Source organism: Aptenodytes patagonicus, chromosome 1 (assembly GCF_965638725.1).
Source record: "Aptenodytes patagonicus chromosome 1, bAptPat1.pri.cur, whole genome shotgun sequence".
Taxonomy (NCBI): Eukaryota; Metazoa; Chordata; class Aves; order Sphenisciformes; family Spheniscidae; genus Aptenodytes; species Aptenodytes patagonicus.
In genome coordinates, this window is record NC_134949.1 from 46250934 (window position 1) to 46263683 (window position 12750).

Genomic DNA, 12750 nt, shown 5'->3' on the forward strand with positions numbered 1-12750 from the left:
GAAATGCTTCCTAATGTCCAGCCTAAACCTCCTTTGGTGCAGCTTTGAACCATTCCCATGTGTCCTATCACTGGATACCAGGGAGAAGAGATCAGCACCTTCCTCTCCACTTCCCCTCCTCAGGAAGCCGTAGAGAGCAATGAGGTCGCCCCTCAGCCTCCTTTTCTCCAAACTAGACAAGCCCAAAGCTGTTAGCTGCTCCTCATAGCACATTCCTTCCAGCCCTTTCACCAGCTTTGTTGCCCTCCTCTGGACTCATTCAAGTACCTTCACATTCTTAAATTGTGGGGCCCAGAACTGCACACGGTATTCAACGTGAGGCTGCACCAACACTGAATAAAATATGGCTAATAAAATATGCTCAATAGAAGCACATACAATTTGTAAATTATTTCATTCATAAGTTTTCATATGTTTCAGAAAAAGTCTTCAAAAGACAACACGTTTTGTTATTTCTGTGCAACATTCTCTTCCGAGATGAACATCGCTGACAACCTTTGAGGGTGCTAATAAGCAGTTTGTTTACATCTAGAAATGTTTTAATGAACAGTTAAAAATTTATGTATTCAAGAACAGGAGGATTCCTGAGAAAGGATTTTATTTTTTTCTGAGTTTAGAAGTATGTGAAAATTGAGAGTGTGGAGTGTTACAAGCCCAGTCTCTGACAGGTGATTAGACAAAGCTGAAGAAATATTTTCTTCTCCAACACCTACACAAATTTTTGCATGTGTGTAGCTTGGAATATGGAAAGATGCAAAACCAAAGTAACGCAATAAAGTAAAAAGTGAAATAAAAATCCAAATAAAACAAGCTTCCCTTCCCTACCCCTGAAAACCTGCTGGTGGCAAACTCTTATCCATCAATAATAATTCTAAATACTAAACATGGCATTTCTGCACAAAATTATTCTCAGTAAAGTTTACTTCCTGAATAACTTTAAGATGCATTCATAAAACTCAGAATATGCTGTTCAGCTTGTAATAACTGTAATTTACATTGACACAAAAAAACCCAACCAACCAACCAACCAACCAACCAAAAACCAAACCAAAAATAGCTGTTAATTTGTCATTGATTCTTGAAATACATAAGTGGCATAGTTCTCATTTGCATGCAATAAAACCTTTGGAGTAAAAAATTACTTATTAATACTAAAAGAATCGTCTCTTTTTATTTTAATGCAAATACTTGTCTCAAGGCTTGTTAGCTCTTTTGGGATACAAGAAATGCCAGGTGGACTTGGGCGTCCTGCTGTATATGCAGAAAAAAACAGACCAACTTAAAAGCTCCAAAGGAATAGCTAATGAATTTACAGTCTTCCTACCTAATATCGTAAGTCACAAATATTTCATAACCCCTATATTGCATAATGTTATATGTTCATATCTAAAAATTACAGCTCACTCAGCTACAGTTTTCCCAAAAATATATTAGAACAGCATAATTTAGCGGTTGAAAAGCATGATTAGTAGCTCAGCTAGTAGAATAATTGGAAAATAGCCAGTTGTCTGGGGCTTAAGTTTGTGCCTTTCTTTTTTTATTATTTATTTTTCAGAAACAACATGTAGCTCTTTAGGACTGCAGTGTTCTAGCATTATGTATTTCCAAGCACTTTTCATATCTTTAACTTGTTAAGCTGCATAAATTACTTGAGAAATTTATTTGTCAAATGTGACATGTTAGTTGACCTAGCCAATCTCCTGGTAGCATGGGAGTTTGGTACCATGGCATCTGAGCCTCATCCCTTGCTTAGGTAATTTATTTCTATATCACAAAGAAAAGCATAATTTTTGTAAAAGGCTTTAAAATTGCAAGGCTCCCAGTTTTAAGATAAAAATGAGTCTGTCAAAAATGACAGTGCCAGGTGAGGCCTTGAGCATGTGTGGTAATTCATTTTCCATTTTATGAGCAGACCTTCTAGAAGAGAAAGGGCTGGCTATCATGCTAAAAAAAAAAATCATTTATAAGTAAGGCTTTTAAATTTTTTTTTCTCCTCTCACTTTAGTCTTCTTAAAGACAAGACTAAGAAACCCTCCCTCCTAATGGCTGGCCTCTCTGCCATCAGGCAGTGGATGGTTGTTATAATAGCACGCTAGTCTGAGAAGCTTTATTTCAATTATAAATAAATCTGTTTTGAAGTTTTGTTTTATCTGATTTGAGTGAACTTGAGCCCACAAACCACCCCTCATAGCTTGCAGTAGTGCCTATAATTGCTAAAGTACTTAGGGGCAGCCCCATATTGTAACATTTAGCATGTTGCATCTAGGAATTACAGGCTTTGCTGTATTTCTTTGGAAAAAATTGCACAGTGTTTTCTTGCATTTTACACAGCACCACACAGTGCTGCTAATCTCCTATTTTTTACTGGCTTGGAAAATCACCCAAAGTGCTGTAAGAAAAATTTACTTTGCCTTGTAAAATTTCTGTGTTACAGCTCCAAACCATATTAAATTCAGTAATAATCACCCTAGAAGATTCCCTAAAATCTAAAATGTTTTATTTTAAAACGTTTTCTCCAAAGGGGCATGGGGAGAAAGCAGACACAGACATGATAGAGACTGGCAGTGTTTTGGATTAAAATAAAAGAAACAGGATTGTGACATTCAAGTATCAACACTGAAGTTAAATACTTCTTTTAAGTTTCAAAATACTCCCTCCTCAGTGGGTGGCCATATTTTTCCCTGCAGTTGTTTGTAGCTTATGTTCCTGACAAACAGAAGGCCAGAGAGGTATCCTGCCATTTTTGTTTAGTTGTGAAATTGCTCAGTGCCACTATCAAATACCCTACTGTATTCAGTAATTCGTGTAGTCCTTGAAAGTCATCTCAAAATAAATATAAATAAATGACAACATAGAAATAAATGGAAGGTAATAAGAACAGAAAGAAATGGGACAGCAGGGGAAAAGGGGAACGTAGTGCAATAATGAATAGACTAATTCAACATTTACTATTTCTGTAATTACTTGCTACTTATGTTCTAGCACAGAAAGGAAATCTGCATTTCTGTTGGACAGCTCTGTCATATTGTCATTTTTTGTGTCACTGGTTGATTGCTACTCTTTTTCTGTCTCTCTAGATTTACACAAATTGGAAGAAAGCAGGGATGAGGTAGAACAATCATGATGTCAAAAGAATCGTGACTGTTTTTAAGACACAGCAATTGAAATGTTATATGTTAAATTTAGGTATAATTTTCTAGAACAGTTTATCCCGTCTTTTAGTAATCAATTCCTTTAAAACAACAAAAAAAATATTTTTAGTAATACTACTTTTGGGAATGATAAGTAAATGCCTGCACATATAGAAATCTTTAATCTATGAAAAGACATTTTCTGAATGGGTCAATTTAATTAGATGAGCAAAGCTGTTAGATACTTCATTTTGGGAGGCTAAATACCTTGACTGTTAGTACTGCTTCTAGGAAGAATTTTTTAATGAAAATTGGATATTTCAGTTAAACTCCCATCATAATAAAGTATAAATGACATTGAATCCTTGAGAAGGCCTCCCTAAGAAGTCAAGTTAAGGCAAGCAATAGCAACCTCTACTTTTCTGTTGGGTATTCAGTTTGTCTATTGAGTCTGAGACAGACACTACAATTTTTCTTGCCACTTGAAATCCCTTGAGGGTTAAAACTGATCCAAGCACAAAGTTTGGATTTAGTTCTGAAATTTGCAAAATGTCAGAAGCTGTTTTCATTTTTGTTTCCAGTTTACAAGCAATTTGCTTGTAGGTGATGGGAATATGGAAAGGCATGTTTATTGACTTCAGAACCATGAGCCCTATTTTTTTAAAGGTTTGGTTATCTGGTGTGTCTGGAGCATTAACACCTCCAGGCTGAATGTCAGGATTTCCGAACTACAGAAATTTCAATAGCTGACATCTATTGAGCTTGTATTTCTTCTGAGGTTGGCTGCATGCCATAAGTATTGCATCCACAGATATACTTTTCAGTCCCCTTAGGACATATGTTTGGCTGCATGCCAAATGTAACAGAATTAATTGCAAAACGGAGTATTTTCATTTAAATATAACATATCCGTCTAACTAGTTGGTAGATTACTCTGGACCAGGTATTTAGGCACATAACCCCTCACTAACCTCCTTTAGGGATCTCATCTTCTGTATCTTGTTTCTAACTTCCTGTAGACAGGAAAAGGGGAGCCCTAAACTTCTCACTTTACTCAACATAAATTTAAAGCTTGTTGTAGAAAACATCACAGACACAGGATGAACTGCTTTCATGAGAGAAAGAGATCTTTTTGTTTTGCTACATGGTTGAATATAGCCGCCAGTCACCTGTTATTACTCTGTGTGTAGTAATTTTGTCAGTAATCATAGAAAAATGCATGATATAGGCCAAATTTAGCTTACAAGAAATTCATAGGACTCAGTGAAAACAGCATGTGGAGATAGTGAATTTATGTTCTACTGACTGGCCAGTGAAATACGAGTAGATATTAATACACTACTTTATCAGAAAATATAAAATGTGGCTTAAGACTGAATGGAAAAGAAAGTGCCTAACATGGAAATTTACTTAACATTTCATTACATATTCTTGATATAAAATAATCTAAAGCTTAATGGCCGAGGTGAACATTTCAATGTGGATCTAGACAGTAAATAAATCAAAGGTGTCGAATGAGATCTGTTCTTTAAAAGTTTACTTAAGACTGTACACAATCTTTCTTGGTTTTAACAGTGACGTAATGAGGTAAATTCCTTTTAGACTTCAAGTTGCCCAAAAAGAAAGACTAAAAAATGGGTATATATTTTAAAAAAATCCAAACAAAACAACCAAAAAAAACTTCAAGGGGAAAAAAAAATCCTATGCCTATATTTCTTTCCTATATCATTTTGAATGCTTTAATAAAACAAGAATGCTTTTTTTGTGATATGAGACCCATAAAACAAGAAAATGGATGTCAAATAGCTCTAATATATTGTTGCTTAATCAGATACATACTGCTTTACTTGAAGAAAATATCACCTTAATAGGCTCTGAATCATGCCCCAAGTCAGTAAAGTTATGAGCTGTGCTTTAGATTCCTAAATCTATGTCTAAGCAGTGGTGTCACATTCAAAAATGCTTAAGCTCCAGTGGATTCCCACCAAAGTCAATGGGCAATGCTTAAATCTCAGCTTTTTGGTTATCATGCCATTAATTATCCCTGTAGATGTAGACTCAAGAACCCCATTTATGTTATTACTCTCTAAAATAACCTTGGCTCATAAAAAAATTACACCGATTTCAGTAGAATCTCAGTCAGGCTAATAGATTTTTAGTCAACAAAAAAACACCTGTGGTTGAAGGAGGACTACTGTGCTATATTTAGGTGTAAATGAACCACTTAAGGTGCAAATAGAGGATTAAACTAAAATAAGACATTGCATTTTATTGATCCTACCAAGGCTTATTTCTAAAAGTAATTTACTGGATTACACAAGGAGCATGCGTAGACTCACCTGCGTGTTAGGACCCTGGTCCAGTGAAATGACTGGAAAGGAGAGTCATGACCTCAGGACCAAGGGTATGTGAATGTGTCACATTGGACAATAATGGGAATGTTGCTTTACATTTACTATGAGGTAAAGATTAGTATATGGTGAATTATCATGGATTAGTAGATACAGGCTTATACTCTAATTTCCTCCAAAGTAATCCAATTCTTGCTCCTATACACTGAGATTAATATATTACACCAAAGAGGAATAATATTCTCATGTTCTTGAGGTTGTTAGAGAGCCAAAACTTGAGAGGATCAGTACGAGTAACAGTATTGTTTCTCACTGTGATCATCTAAGGATCATGAGGGGAAAACTGTTTGAAAAGATAGCATCTTCTACAAGCCCGGTGATATTAGTTGGGTAAAGAAGGGCTTTGCATGACTGTAAACTCCTCCCCCCACAACTATTTGTTTTTCTAATGAAATATATGGCGCTGCTCACTACAAATCACTTCTCATTACAGATCTTGCCTCGTGTGTGTGTTTTTCTGGGCCTGATGTTAACCTTTAGAAGTCATTGCTTCTCTGCCATGTCCAGTTGTTTTTATTTTATTATGATAAAGATGAGATGAAGAGGCAAGGTTTATCTCTTTGCTGCACAGGAAGTATAGAGACTGAGATAAATTTTGGACCTTTGATGTGAATAATGCAAATCCCATGTATTTCAGCAGGACTAGCATTTCACATACAAATTATGGTGCAAGATATTCACATTGTAATTCAGAGTGAAGAAGGGAGAGTTGTAGAAATAACAGCAAAACAAGGGGAAAAGAAGAATCCATCCATTTAGCTACTAAATACTAGACATGAAAGTAATTTCTTAAGTCTTAGAGGAGGGATGAGAAGCTTGCGTATGTCAGTGACCTCATTGTAAGATGCAACTCTCTAGCTCCTGTTTCTTTAGTCCAGCTAACTAAAAGCTTTTCAAGACTTTATCACTAATTTACTCAGTTATACACCATTTAAATTGTGTTTTGCCTGTCCTGTGACAACTTTTGTAAGGCAAAAGGAACTGGTTATGAAACAGATATGCAGGTCTGCAATAACATAAAGAAACATGAAATCAAGTCAGTCACAAGTTCAGTTCAGACCTTTTTACTATACTTGTGTAGTCTCTCTGTGACTTTAAAATGTCCTAGAGAGGAAGAAGGAAATACGTAAAATAGTAATTTTTTCTGTGTTCAGTGTCCGCAGTTTAATCAATCTTCCATTAAGAAATCTTTTCATAATTCAATTCCTTTTATTAAAAAATGTGAATGCTTGCCAAAAAAAATTGAGCAGATGTGGGGAATGACAGTCAACTGTGACACAAATTGAGTTCCTTATGCAATCACATTATTACCAGTTAAAGCTGGTAAAACTATATTGAAGAGTGAAGTCTCTGCTCTACTGATTAAACCCTGGCACACTTTGAAGAATGATGAATATTTACAAAATATAAAATTGGTTTAAATTGCAGAGACCACCTAATTTGTTGAACAACCTTACTGGTTGCCACTGTGTCATCATAGTTTCCACAAGAGGGTTATTCAGAGCTGCTCAGCTGTATTAATCTTTTCCAATTTTACTAGCATCTCAGGGTCCTTGGGCCTCCAGCAGCCTGAAGTACAACAGCTGCCTCAACATGAATTTGGCACAGTTTGCCAGCAGAGTCAGGAAAAAATTGGGGTGGATATAAAAACAGCAGTTTTGTCCTCAGTTTTTTAATATTTTAAGGATAAATACAGGGTCTTCTACTAATGCATCAACTGCCCTTAGCTAGCTCTCTTTTGTTTGTTGTGGTGATCATAACAGTCTGTTGTAGGAAAGCCCAGTTAAGCAGTATGTCTGACCATATGAGCAAGGTCGGATCCATTGTCCTCGTCTCTAGGGAAGAAGCAACCAACCAAACAAAAACCCCCTTGCAGTCAACTTCTACAGAGACCTGGTCTTAAAAATCAAGCTCCTGGATTCATATTTAAACACTTAACTGTTTAGCTTCCAAAACTGCAAGCAACCAGCCATTCTGATTTGAAGTCTGCATGATTTGTGGAGAGTGGAGTATTTCTGAAAGCCAGGACAACTGGCATGCTAGGTTATAAGAGCCATGTGTCAGTTACATTCACTTTTTTCCTTTTAAATTCACTAGTGTTGCTGGAAGGTGGTAATCATGGGCAATTCATCTTTATTTAGGCACAGGGGAAACAAAATGAAGTTTTCTTTATTAATGGAAAACTGTTGAAAGTTTGTCCTCATGATAGGCATTAGAGTAAGGTCCAGGTCCAGTAAGGAGACTATCAGCACAGTCTTCCAAATCAATTATTGAAGTGTCTTCATTATGTTCTTTCCCCCCCCAGCAATGAGATTGTCATTCATTGTTTTATGATTCTGTCTCATTGGTCTCGGCACTGAAAAGCTGTGAATATGCCAGTGCGTCTGTGCAGAAGATCTCCATTAGGGCTTGGGCTAGGACCACCCACTCATTTCTCGTGAGCAAACCAGTAGCTGTTAGATAGCACCTTTTCAGTAGCTACCGACCTGGACTGGGTGTGAACTGGAGACCAACAGGTGAAAGGTATTTTGTATCCCATTATTAATCCTTAGAGCCATCAAGTCCTTCCATTAAAATCTTATGAATAACTTTTTTATCCTTCAAATGAGTCTGCTAGCATGCAGTTGTAAACTTGTATTTTTTGCTTTGTAAAATTGCCAAAGCATGTGGTTGTGCATATACAACTGCACACCCTGCTGCTAGAAATTGGGTGGTTTCCAGTAGCTCTCAATGCCTGCATTTGTATGGGTCAGTACACATAACGGTGAACATGCACACAAAGTGCCTTCCTGCACACATTGGTATTTTTCAGCTGTTTAAACAATTATTTGGATTTTCTTTAAAAGTTAGAATTTTATTCCTTTATGCTATGTGTTTTATTTAACACTGAACACATGCAGTGGGGAAGGCACAATGACAGGGATGGCCGTCTTAATCTAACTACACTGTGTGTACGTTCTATTATGGTAGTTAAGATGTACACTGGATAGTTGAAAAAAGTTGATAAATGCTAAATTTTAATTGTGAAATAGCCGTATTCTGTCAAGTGATTGGATTTTATATCATTTGACACAAAAATAAGGTGTATTAAATCTATGCTGAGGTATTGACATATTAGCAGCAGACGGCACCAAAGAGGACATTTTAGATGGTGTGATGCAAGGTTCCTCAGAATGCCATTCTGCAAGAAAATGCTTTCATTCTTTTTTTTTAATTTTTGACAAATGTGGATATATGAAAATGATAGCCAACATGAACAAATGTAGCTGTGCTGATTGTTTGTAGTCAGATCATTTTGTGTCTCGGGTGATAAAATGTAAGATTTTTCTCCCCTTTATCTGTTAATGAGTATTTGAGCCTGTTAATAGCACAGTCATTCCTTTGATGCTATGTATGCTGGCACCTGTCATCATTATGTACTCCAGGCCTCCTGACTGGCTTGAACTTGAGTGCAATATGCTGTTTGGAAAGTGCCAAAAAGAGTAGAGCAGTCATGTATTTTCGGTGATCCCAGTAAATGAAAATTAATCATGTTTGACAAATGTTTGTGGCCTTATAGTTCTGTAGGCAGAAGCTATGTATTTTGTGACCATATTCAATGAACTGTCCTTTTACGTTCTAGAAATAGACACAGAGACAGCATGCAACCAGCTAAAACTAATGATGTTAGTCTGTTAAAAAAAGCAATGATACAAAATCCGTAGATGTTAATTCTCTCAGTATTAGTGACACATACGCTTGATGCCTGTCATTTTGAAGCCTCAAGGCTGGACTTACATATGTCGTGGTACCTTTTGCCAGACTAAGAATGCCAACCTTGGGGTTAAATGTGCAAAATTTAGTGTTTAATTATGACCCTCCCTCCCCCACTATCATCCCAATTATCTTAATTTGAATAATTATTTTATACTGACCCAAATTTACGTTGTGTTTTCAGTTGGAGATTATTTTCTTCTTCACTTTTTGTTCTCAACTATGGTTGTATGCTATTTAAAAAAAAGAAATTGCATTTAATCTGTAGATGTGTCTTTACTGAACTATTAGATGAGGAAAAATCAGTCTGGGCTACATGTCGTATTTTTTTTTGTTTGGGTGTTTTTTTTTTTTTTAAATAGGGATGAGAGGCACTGCAATATAAGATAGTGTAGTGTATCATGTAGTTGCACCATTTGGTTGACAGGAGCCTTGTGCCATGTGGATATAGTTTTAAGATACATGGGTTTACCAAAGAAAGTTTAAACTCTTACCTCCAATGAACATCATTGTTGTGAAGTTGGAATATTGTAAATTATAAGCCTGCTTGTATCTCTGCCAGGACAGCCTCTACGTTGGTTTTGATGGAACCTGGTCTTGATATAGTTCTTGGTGTCCTGCACAACTTCTTTCTCTCTCTTTATTTTATTGTCTCTAAGGCCCTTCAGGGAAATACTGAGAATCTGGAGCAGCTGTAATCATGAACAGGCCTTGTTATTATTCCTATGTTAACTTGTGGGATAGCGCAGGATGTATGCAATGTCTGTTTCCAGACCACAAAACTTGAGAAAGCCTATAAGCTCATATCTGTGAAATAACACTCAAGGCAACCTTGAGAGGTGCAGACCACAATGCACTTCCACCGTGGTTAAGCTTAACTGTTCTTTATTCTGGAGGCCTTCTATTTTATAACACGAACCACAGCAACTAATTTCACGGGGATAGGGATGAACAGGTCACAGGTATCTTATTGAATAGCTGATGGTGATTTGTGTTTGAATATCAGACTGGGCTAATCCAATATGGCTGTTTTCTTCATGAAAAGAGTAATGACCGCTAATGGATCTGCTCTGGCACTTGTATAGCATAATGCAACTTCAGTGGCTTGATAATTTCAGTGATAAGAAAATCTGTGGTTTAGAACGTCTGTTCTTTTTGCCATAATTTCTGTTCTTTTTTTTTTTTTCCCCTGACCATTTTGTCATACCATTGACCATTGGTTTAAAAATTACCTTTTCTATTTCAGTTATGTTTTATGGTTGACAGAATTGATTTCTGATAAAATCTTACTGCCCACATTAAAATCAGAAATATTTTCTATTTATATACCTTTGTTTGTGGTGACTTTACTGTTGGCTGCGTATATAGTGTTATTTAGGACACGAGGAAATGGAATGAAGCTGCGTCAGGTGAAGTTCAATTTGGGCACTAGGAAAAGGTTCTTCACTGAGAGGGTGGTTGGTCACTGGAACAGGCTCCCCAGGAGAGTGGTCCCAGCACCAAGCCTGTCAGAGTTCAAGGAGCATCTGGACAACGCTCTTAGTCAAATGATATAGTTTTAGGCAGACCCGAGAGGAGCAGGGAGTTGGACTCGATGATCCTTATGGGTCCCTTGCAACTTGAGATATTCTATGATTCTGTGATTTCATAGAACCAAAACATGTTTTTTCCCTTCCCCTCTCCCCCTTCTTTTTTTTTAAGAGCATGACTAAAGCTCCCTCCTACCTTCCCTTCCGATTTTAGCTTGGGTCTGTGTAATGCTCATCTTGATGCCTGTCCAGAAAAGTAGCATGGAACTTGATGTTCACCCAAAGCCCTTTACAATATTTTTTGTAATACATTTCTACCACTTCCTTACCTCTTGGACATTGACGATGTTGGACACATTTCTTCCTCAATCTGGAGATCTGCAGCATAAAGTAGCTGACCACAAAACTTACTGTAACACTTAAACATTCATGTTTACTTAGGTTAAATCTAGTGATAATAGTAGTTGTTTTTCTCTAGTGCCTGGAATTTGGAAATAGTAACTGTACATGATCGCTCCATGGTGACACACTGGTAAAATAATTTTTCCGGCTTTTTTTCTTTTTTAAGGGACGCAAGAGTGAGGCAGAAAAGTACTTCATGAAGGCTATTCAGCTGGATCCTACCAAAGGAAACTGCTACATGCATTATGGTACGTTTCAGATAGATAGGGTTTCCACACGTATTCCAGGATTGCTGTTAATCTCTCCGAGTGATTAAGGATTTGAAAAGTGCTACTGGCAAAATACCTTCTTTAAAGGGAAAGAAACTAATCTGCCATGTATAACTTCATCTCCACTTCAATTTGTTAATCACTGCAGAAGGAGAGGTGAAGATTTTCATATTTTGCATAGCTTTCCTCCTGTGAGGGGAATTTCAGTATTGCTGCCTCTCTGGGAAAGAAAAAAGGTGACTATTGCCATATGTTGAAGTTTCATGGCCTGGAATATTATTATTAACAGTTTTGGCCTAACTTTGCTGGCTGCCGGTGGGTGGGCAACTACAAGTTGTACTTCAGTGTGCGTGAGTTCTATATATCGAAGTGTCTGCTTTTTGTTGAAGGCTTACAGGCCTTACATCTACCTCCTTCCCAGCATCTTCATGGCTTGAAATGGGTAAGAATTACAAAAGTTTTTAACAAGTTGGCTATACCATTGTCATAGTAAGACATGCATGTGCTTAAAGCACACAGTTAATTTGAAGGTATCTTTATAACTTTGGATTGTTTTTGCTAGATGTGCAAAAAATATTTCCAGATGTGATTAGTCCCAAGGAACCAAAAATATTTAACTTTATGGACTAATTCTTACTGTATTTTAAAGCTGATAATAGACAAATCTAAAAATGCAAGCTATGTAGTCCCAATTGGAAAATATAGAGGAGTAATAAATTTCATCTTAGTTAAGGAAGAAGGTAGGGAACCACAGGCATACTATATATATCTTTGTATATTGTTTTAATTTCATCTTCTGATTCTAACTGGTAAATGTAAAATAAATGAAAATGAGTGGCCAAAAGGGAAAATTAATCTCACATACTAACCATGTTTTTATTTTGTGTGATTCCTTTGTCTGAATTGCTCACACGCTGTATTTCTGTTTGGTCCTATGCAATGTAAAATTCTGTATGTTAGGCTCCCAGAATCGATGCATACATTGTTACTTAGAACATGTCATGGTATTTAAATGAATGTAGCCCAGTGCTGCATTATTTTGCATTATGGATCATTGCAGTTAGTGACCTTGTCTTCTATTTGTGCCTGTGCAGGTAAAACTGATAGGAGTATTTGTGCACATAAGCTCCATTATTTCAATTGGGTATAAGTATAGTTAATATCTCAAGATAATGAAGAAAAGTTGCAGCAGATTGTTTCTTGAAATCCTACTCAAGCCCCTTCCAGCCTTTTTTATTAAGAAATCTATCCTTAA

The 12750-nt window shown here is 36.6% G+C and overlaps 1 protein-coding gene across 1 annotated transcript in view; it reads left to right on the top strand.

Annotated features, from left to right (window-relative positions):
• Positions 1 to 12750, top strand: part of TMTC2 (transmembrane O-mannosyltransferase targeting cadherins 2) — a 263245-nt gene that overhangs the window by 204890 nt on the left and 45605 nt on the right. Inside the window, exon 9 of the mRNA XM_076333832.1 lies at positions 11393 to 11474. Within this exon, the coding sequence (XP_076189947.1) occupies positions 11393 to 11474 (82 nt within the window). The remainder of the gene's footprint in view (positions 1 to 11392; positions 11475 to 12750) is intronic.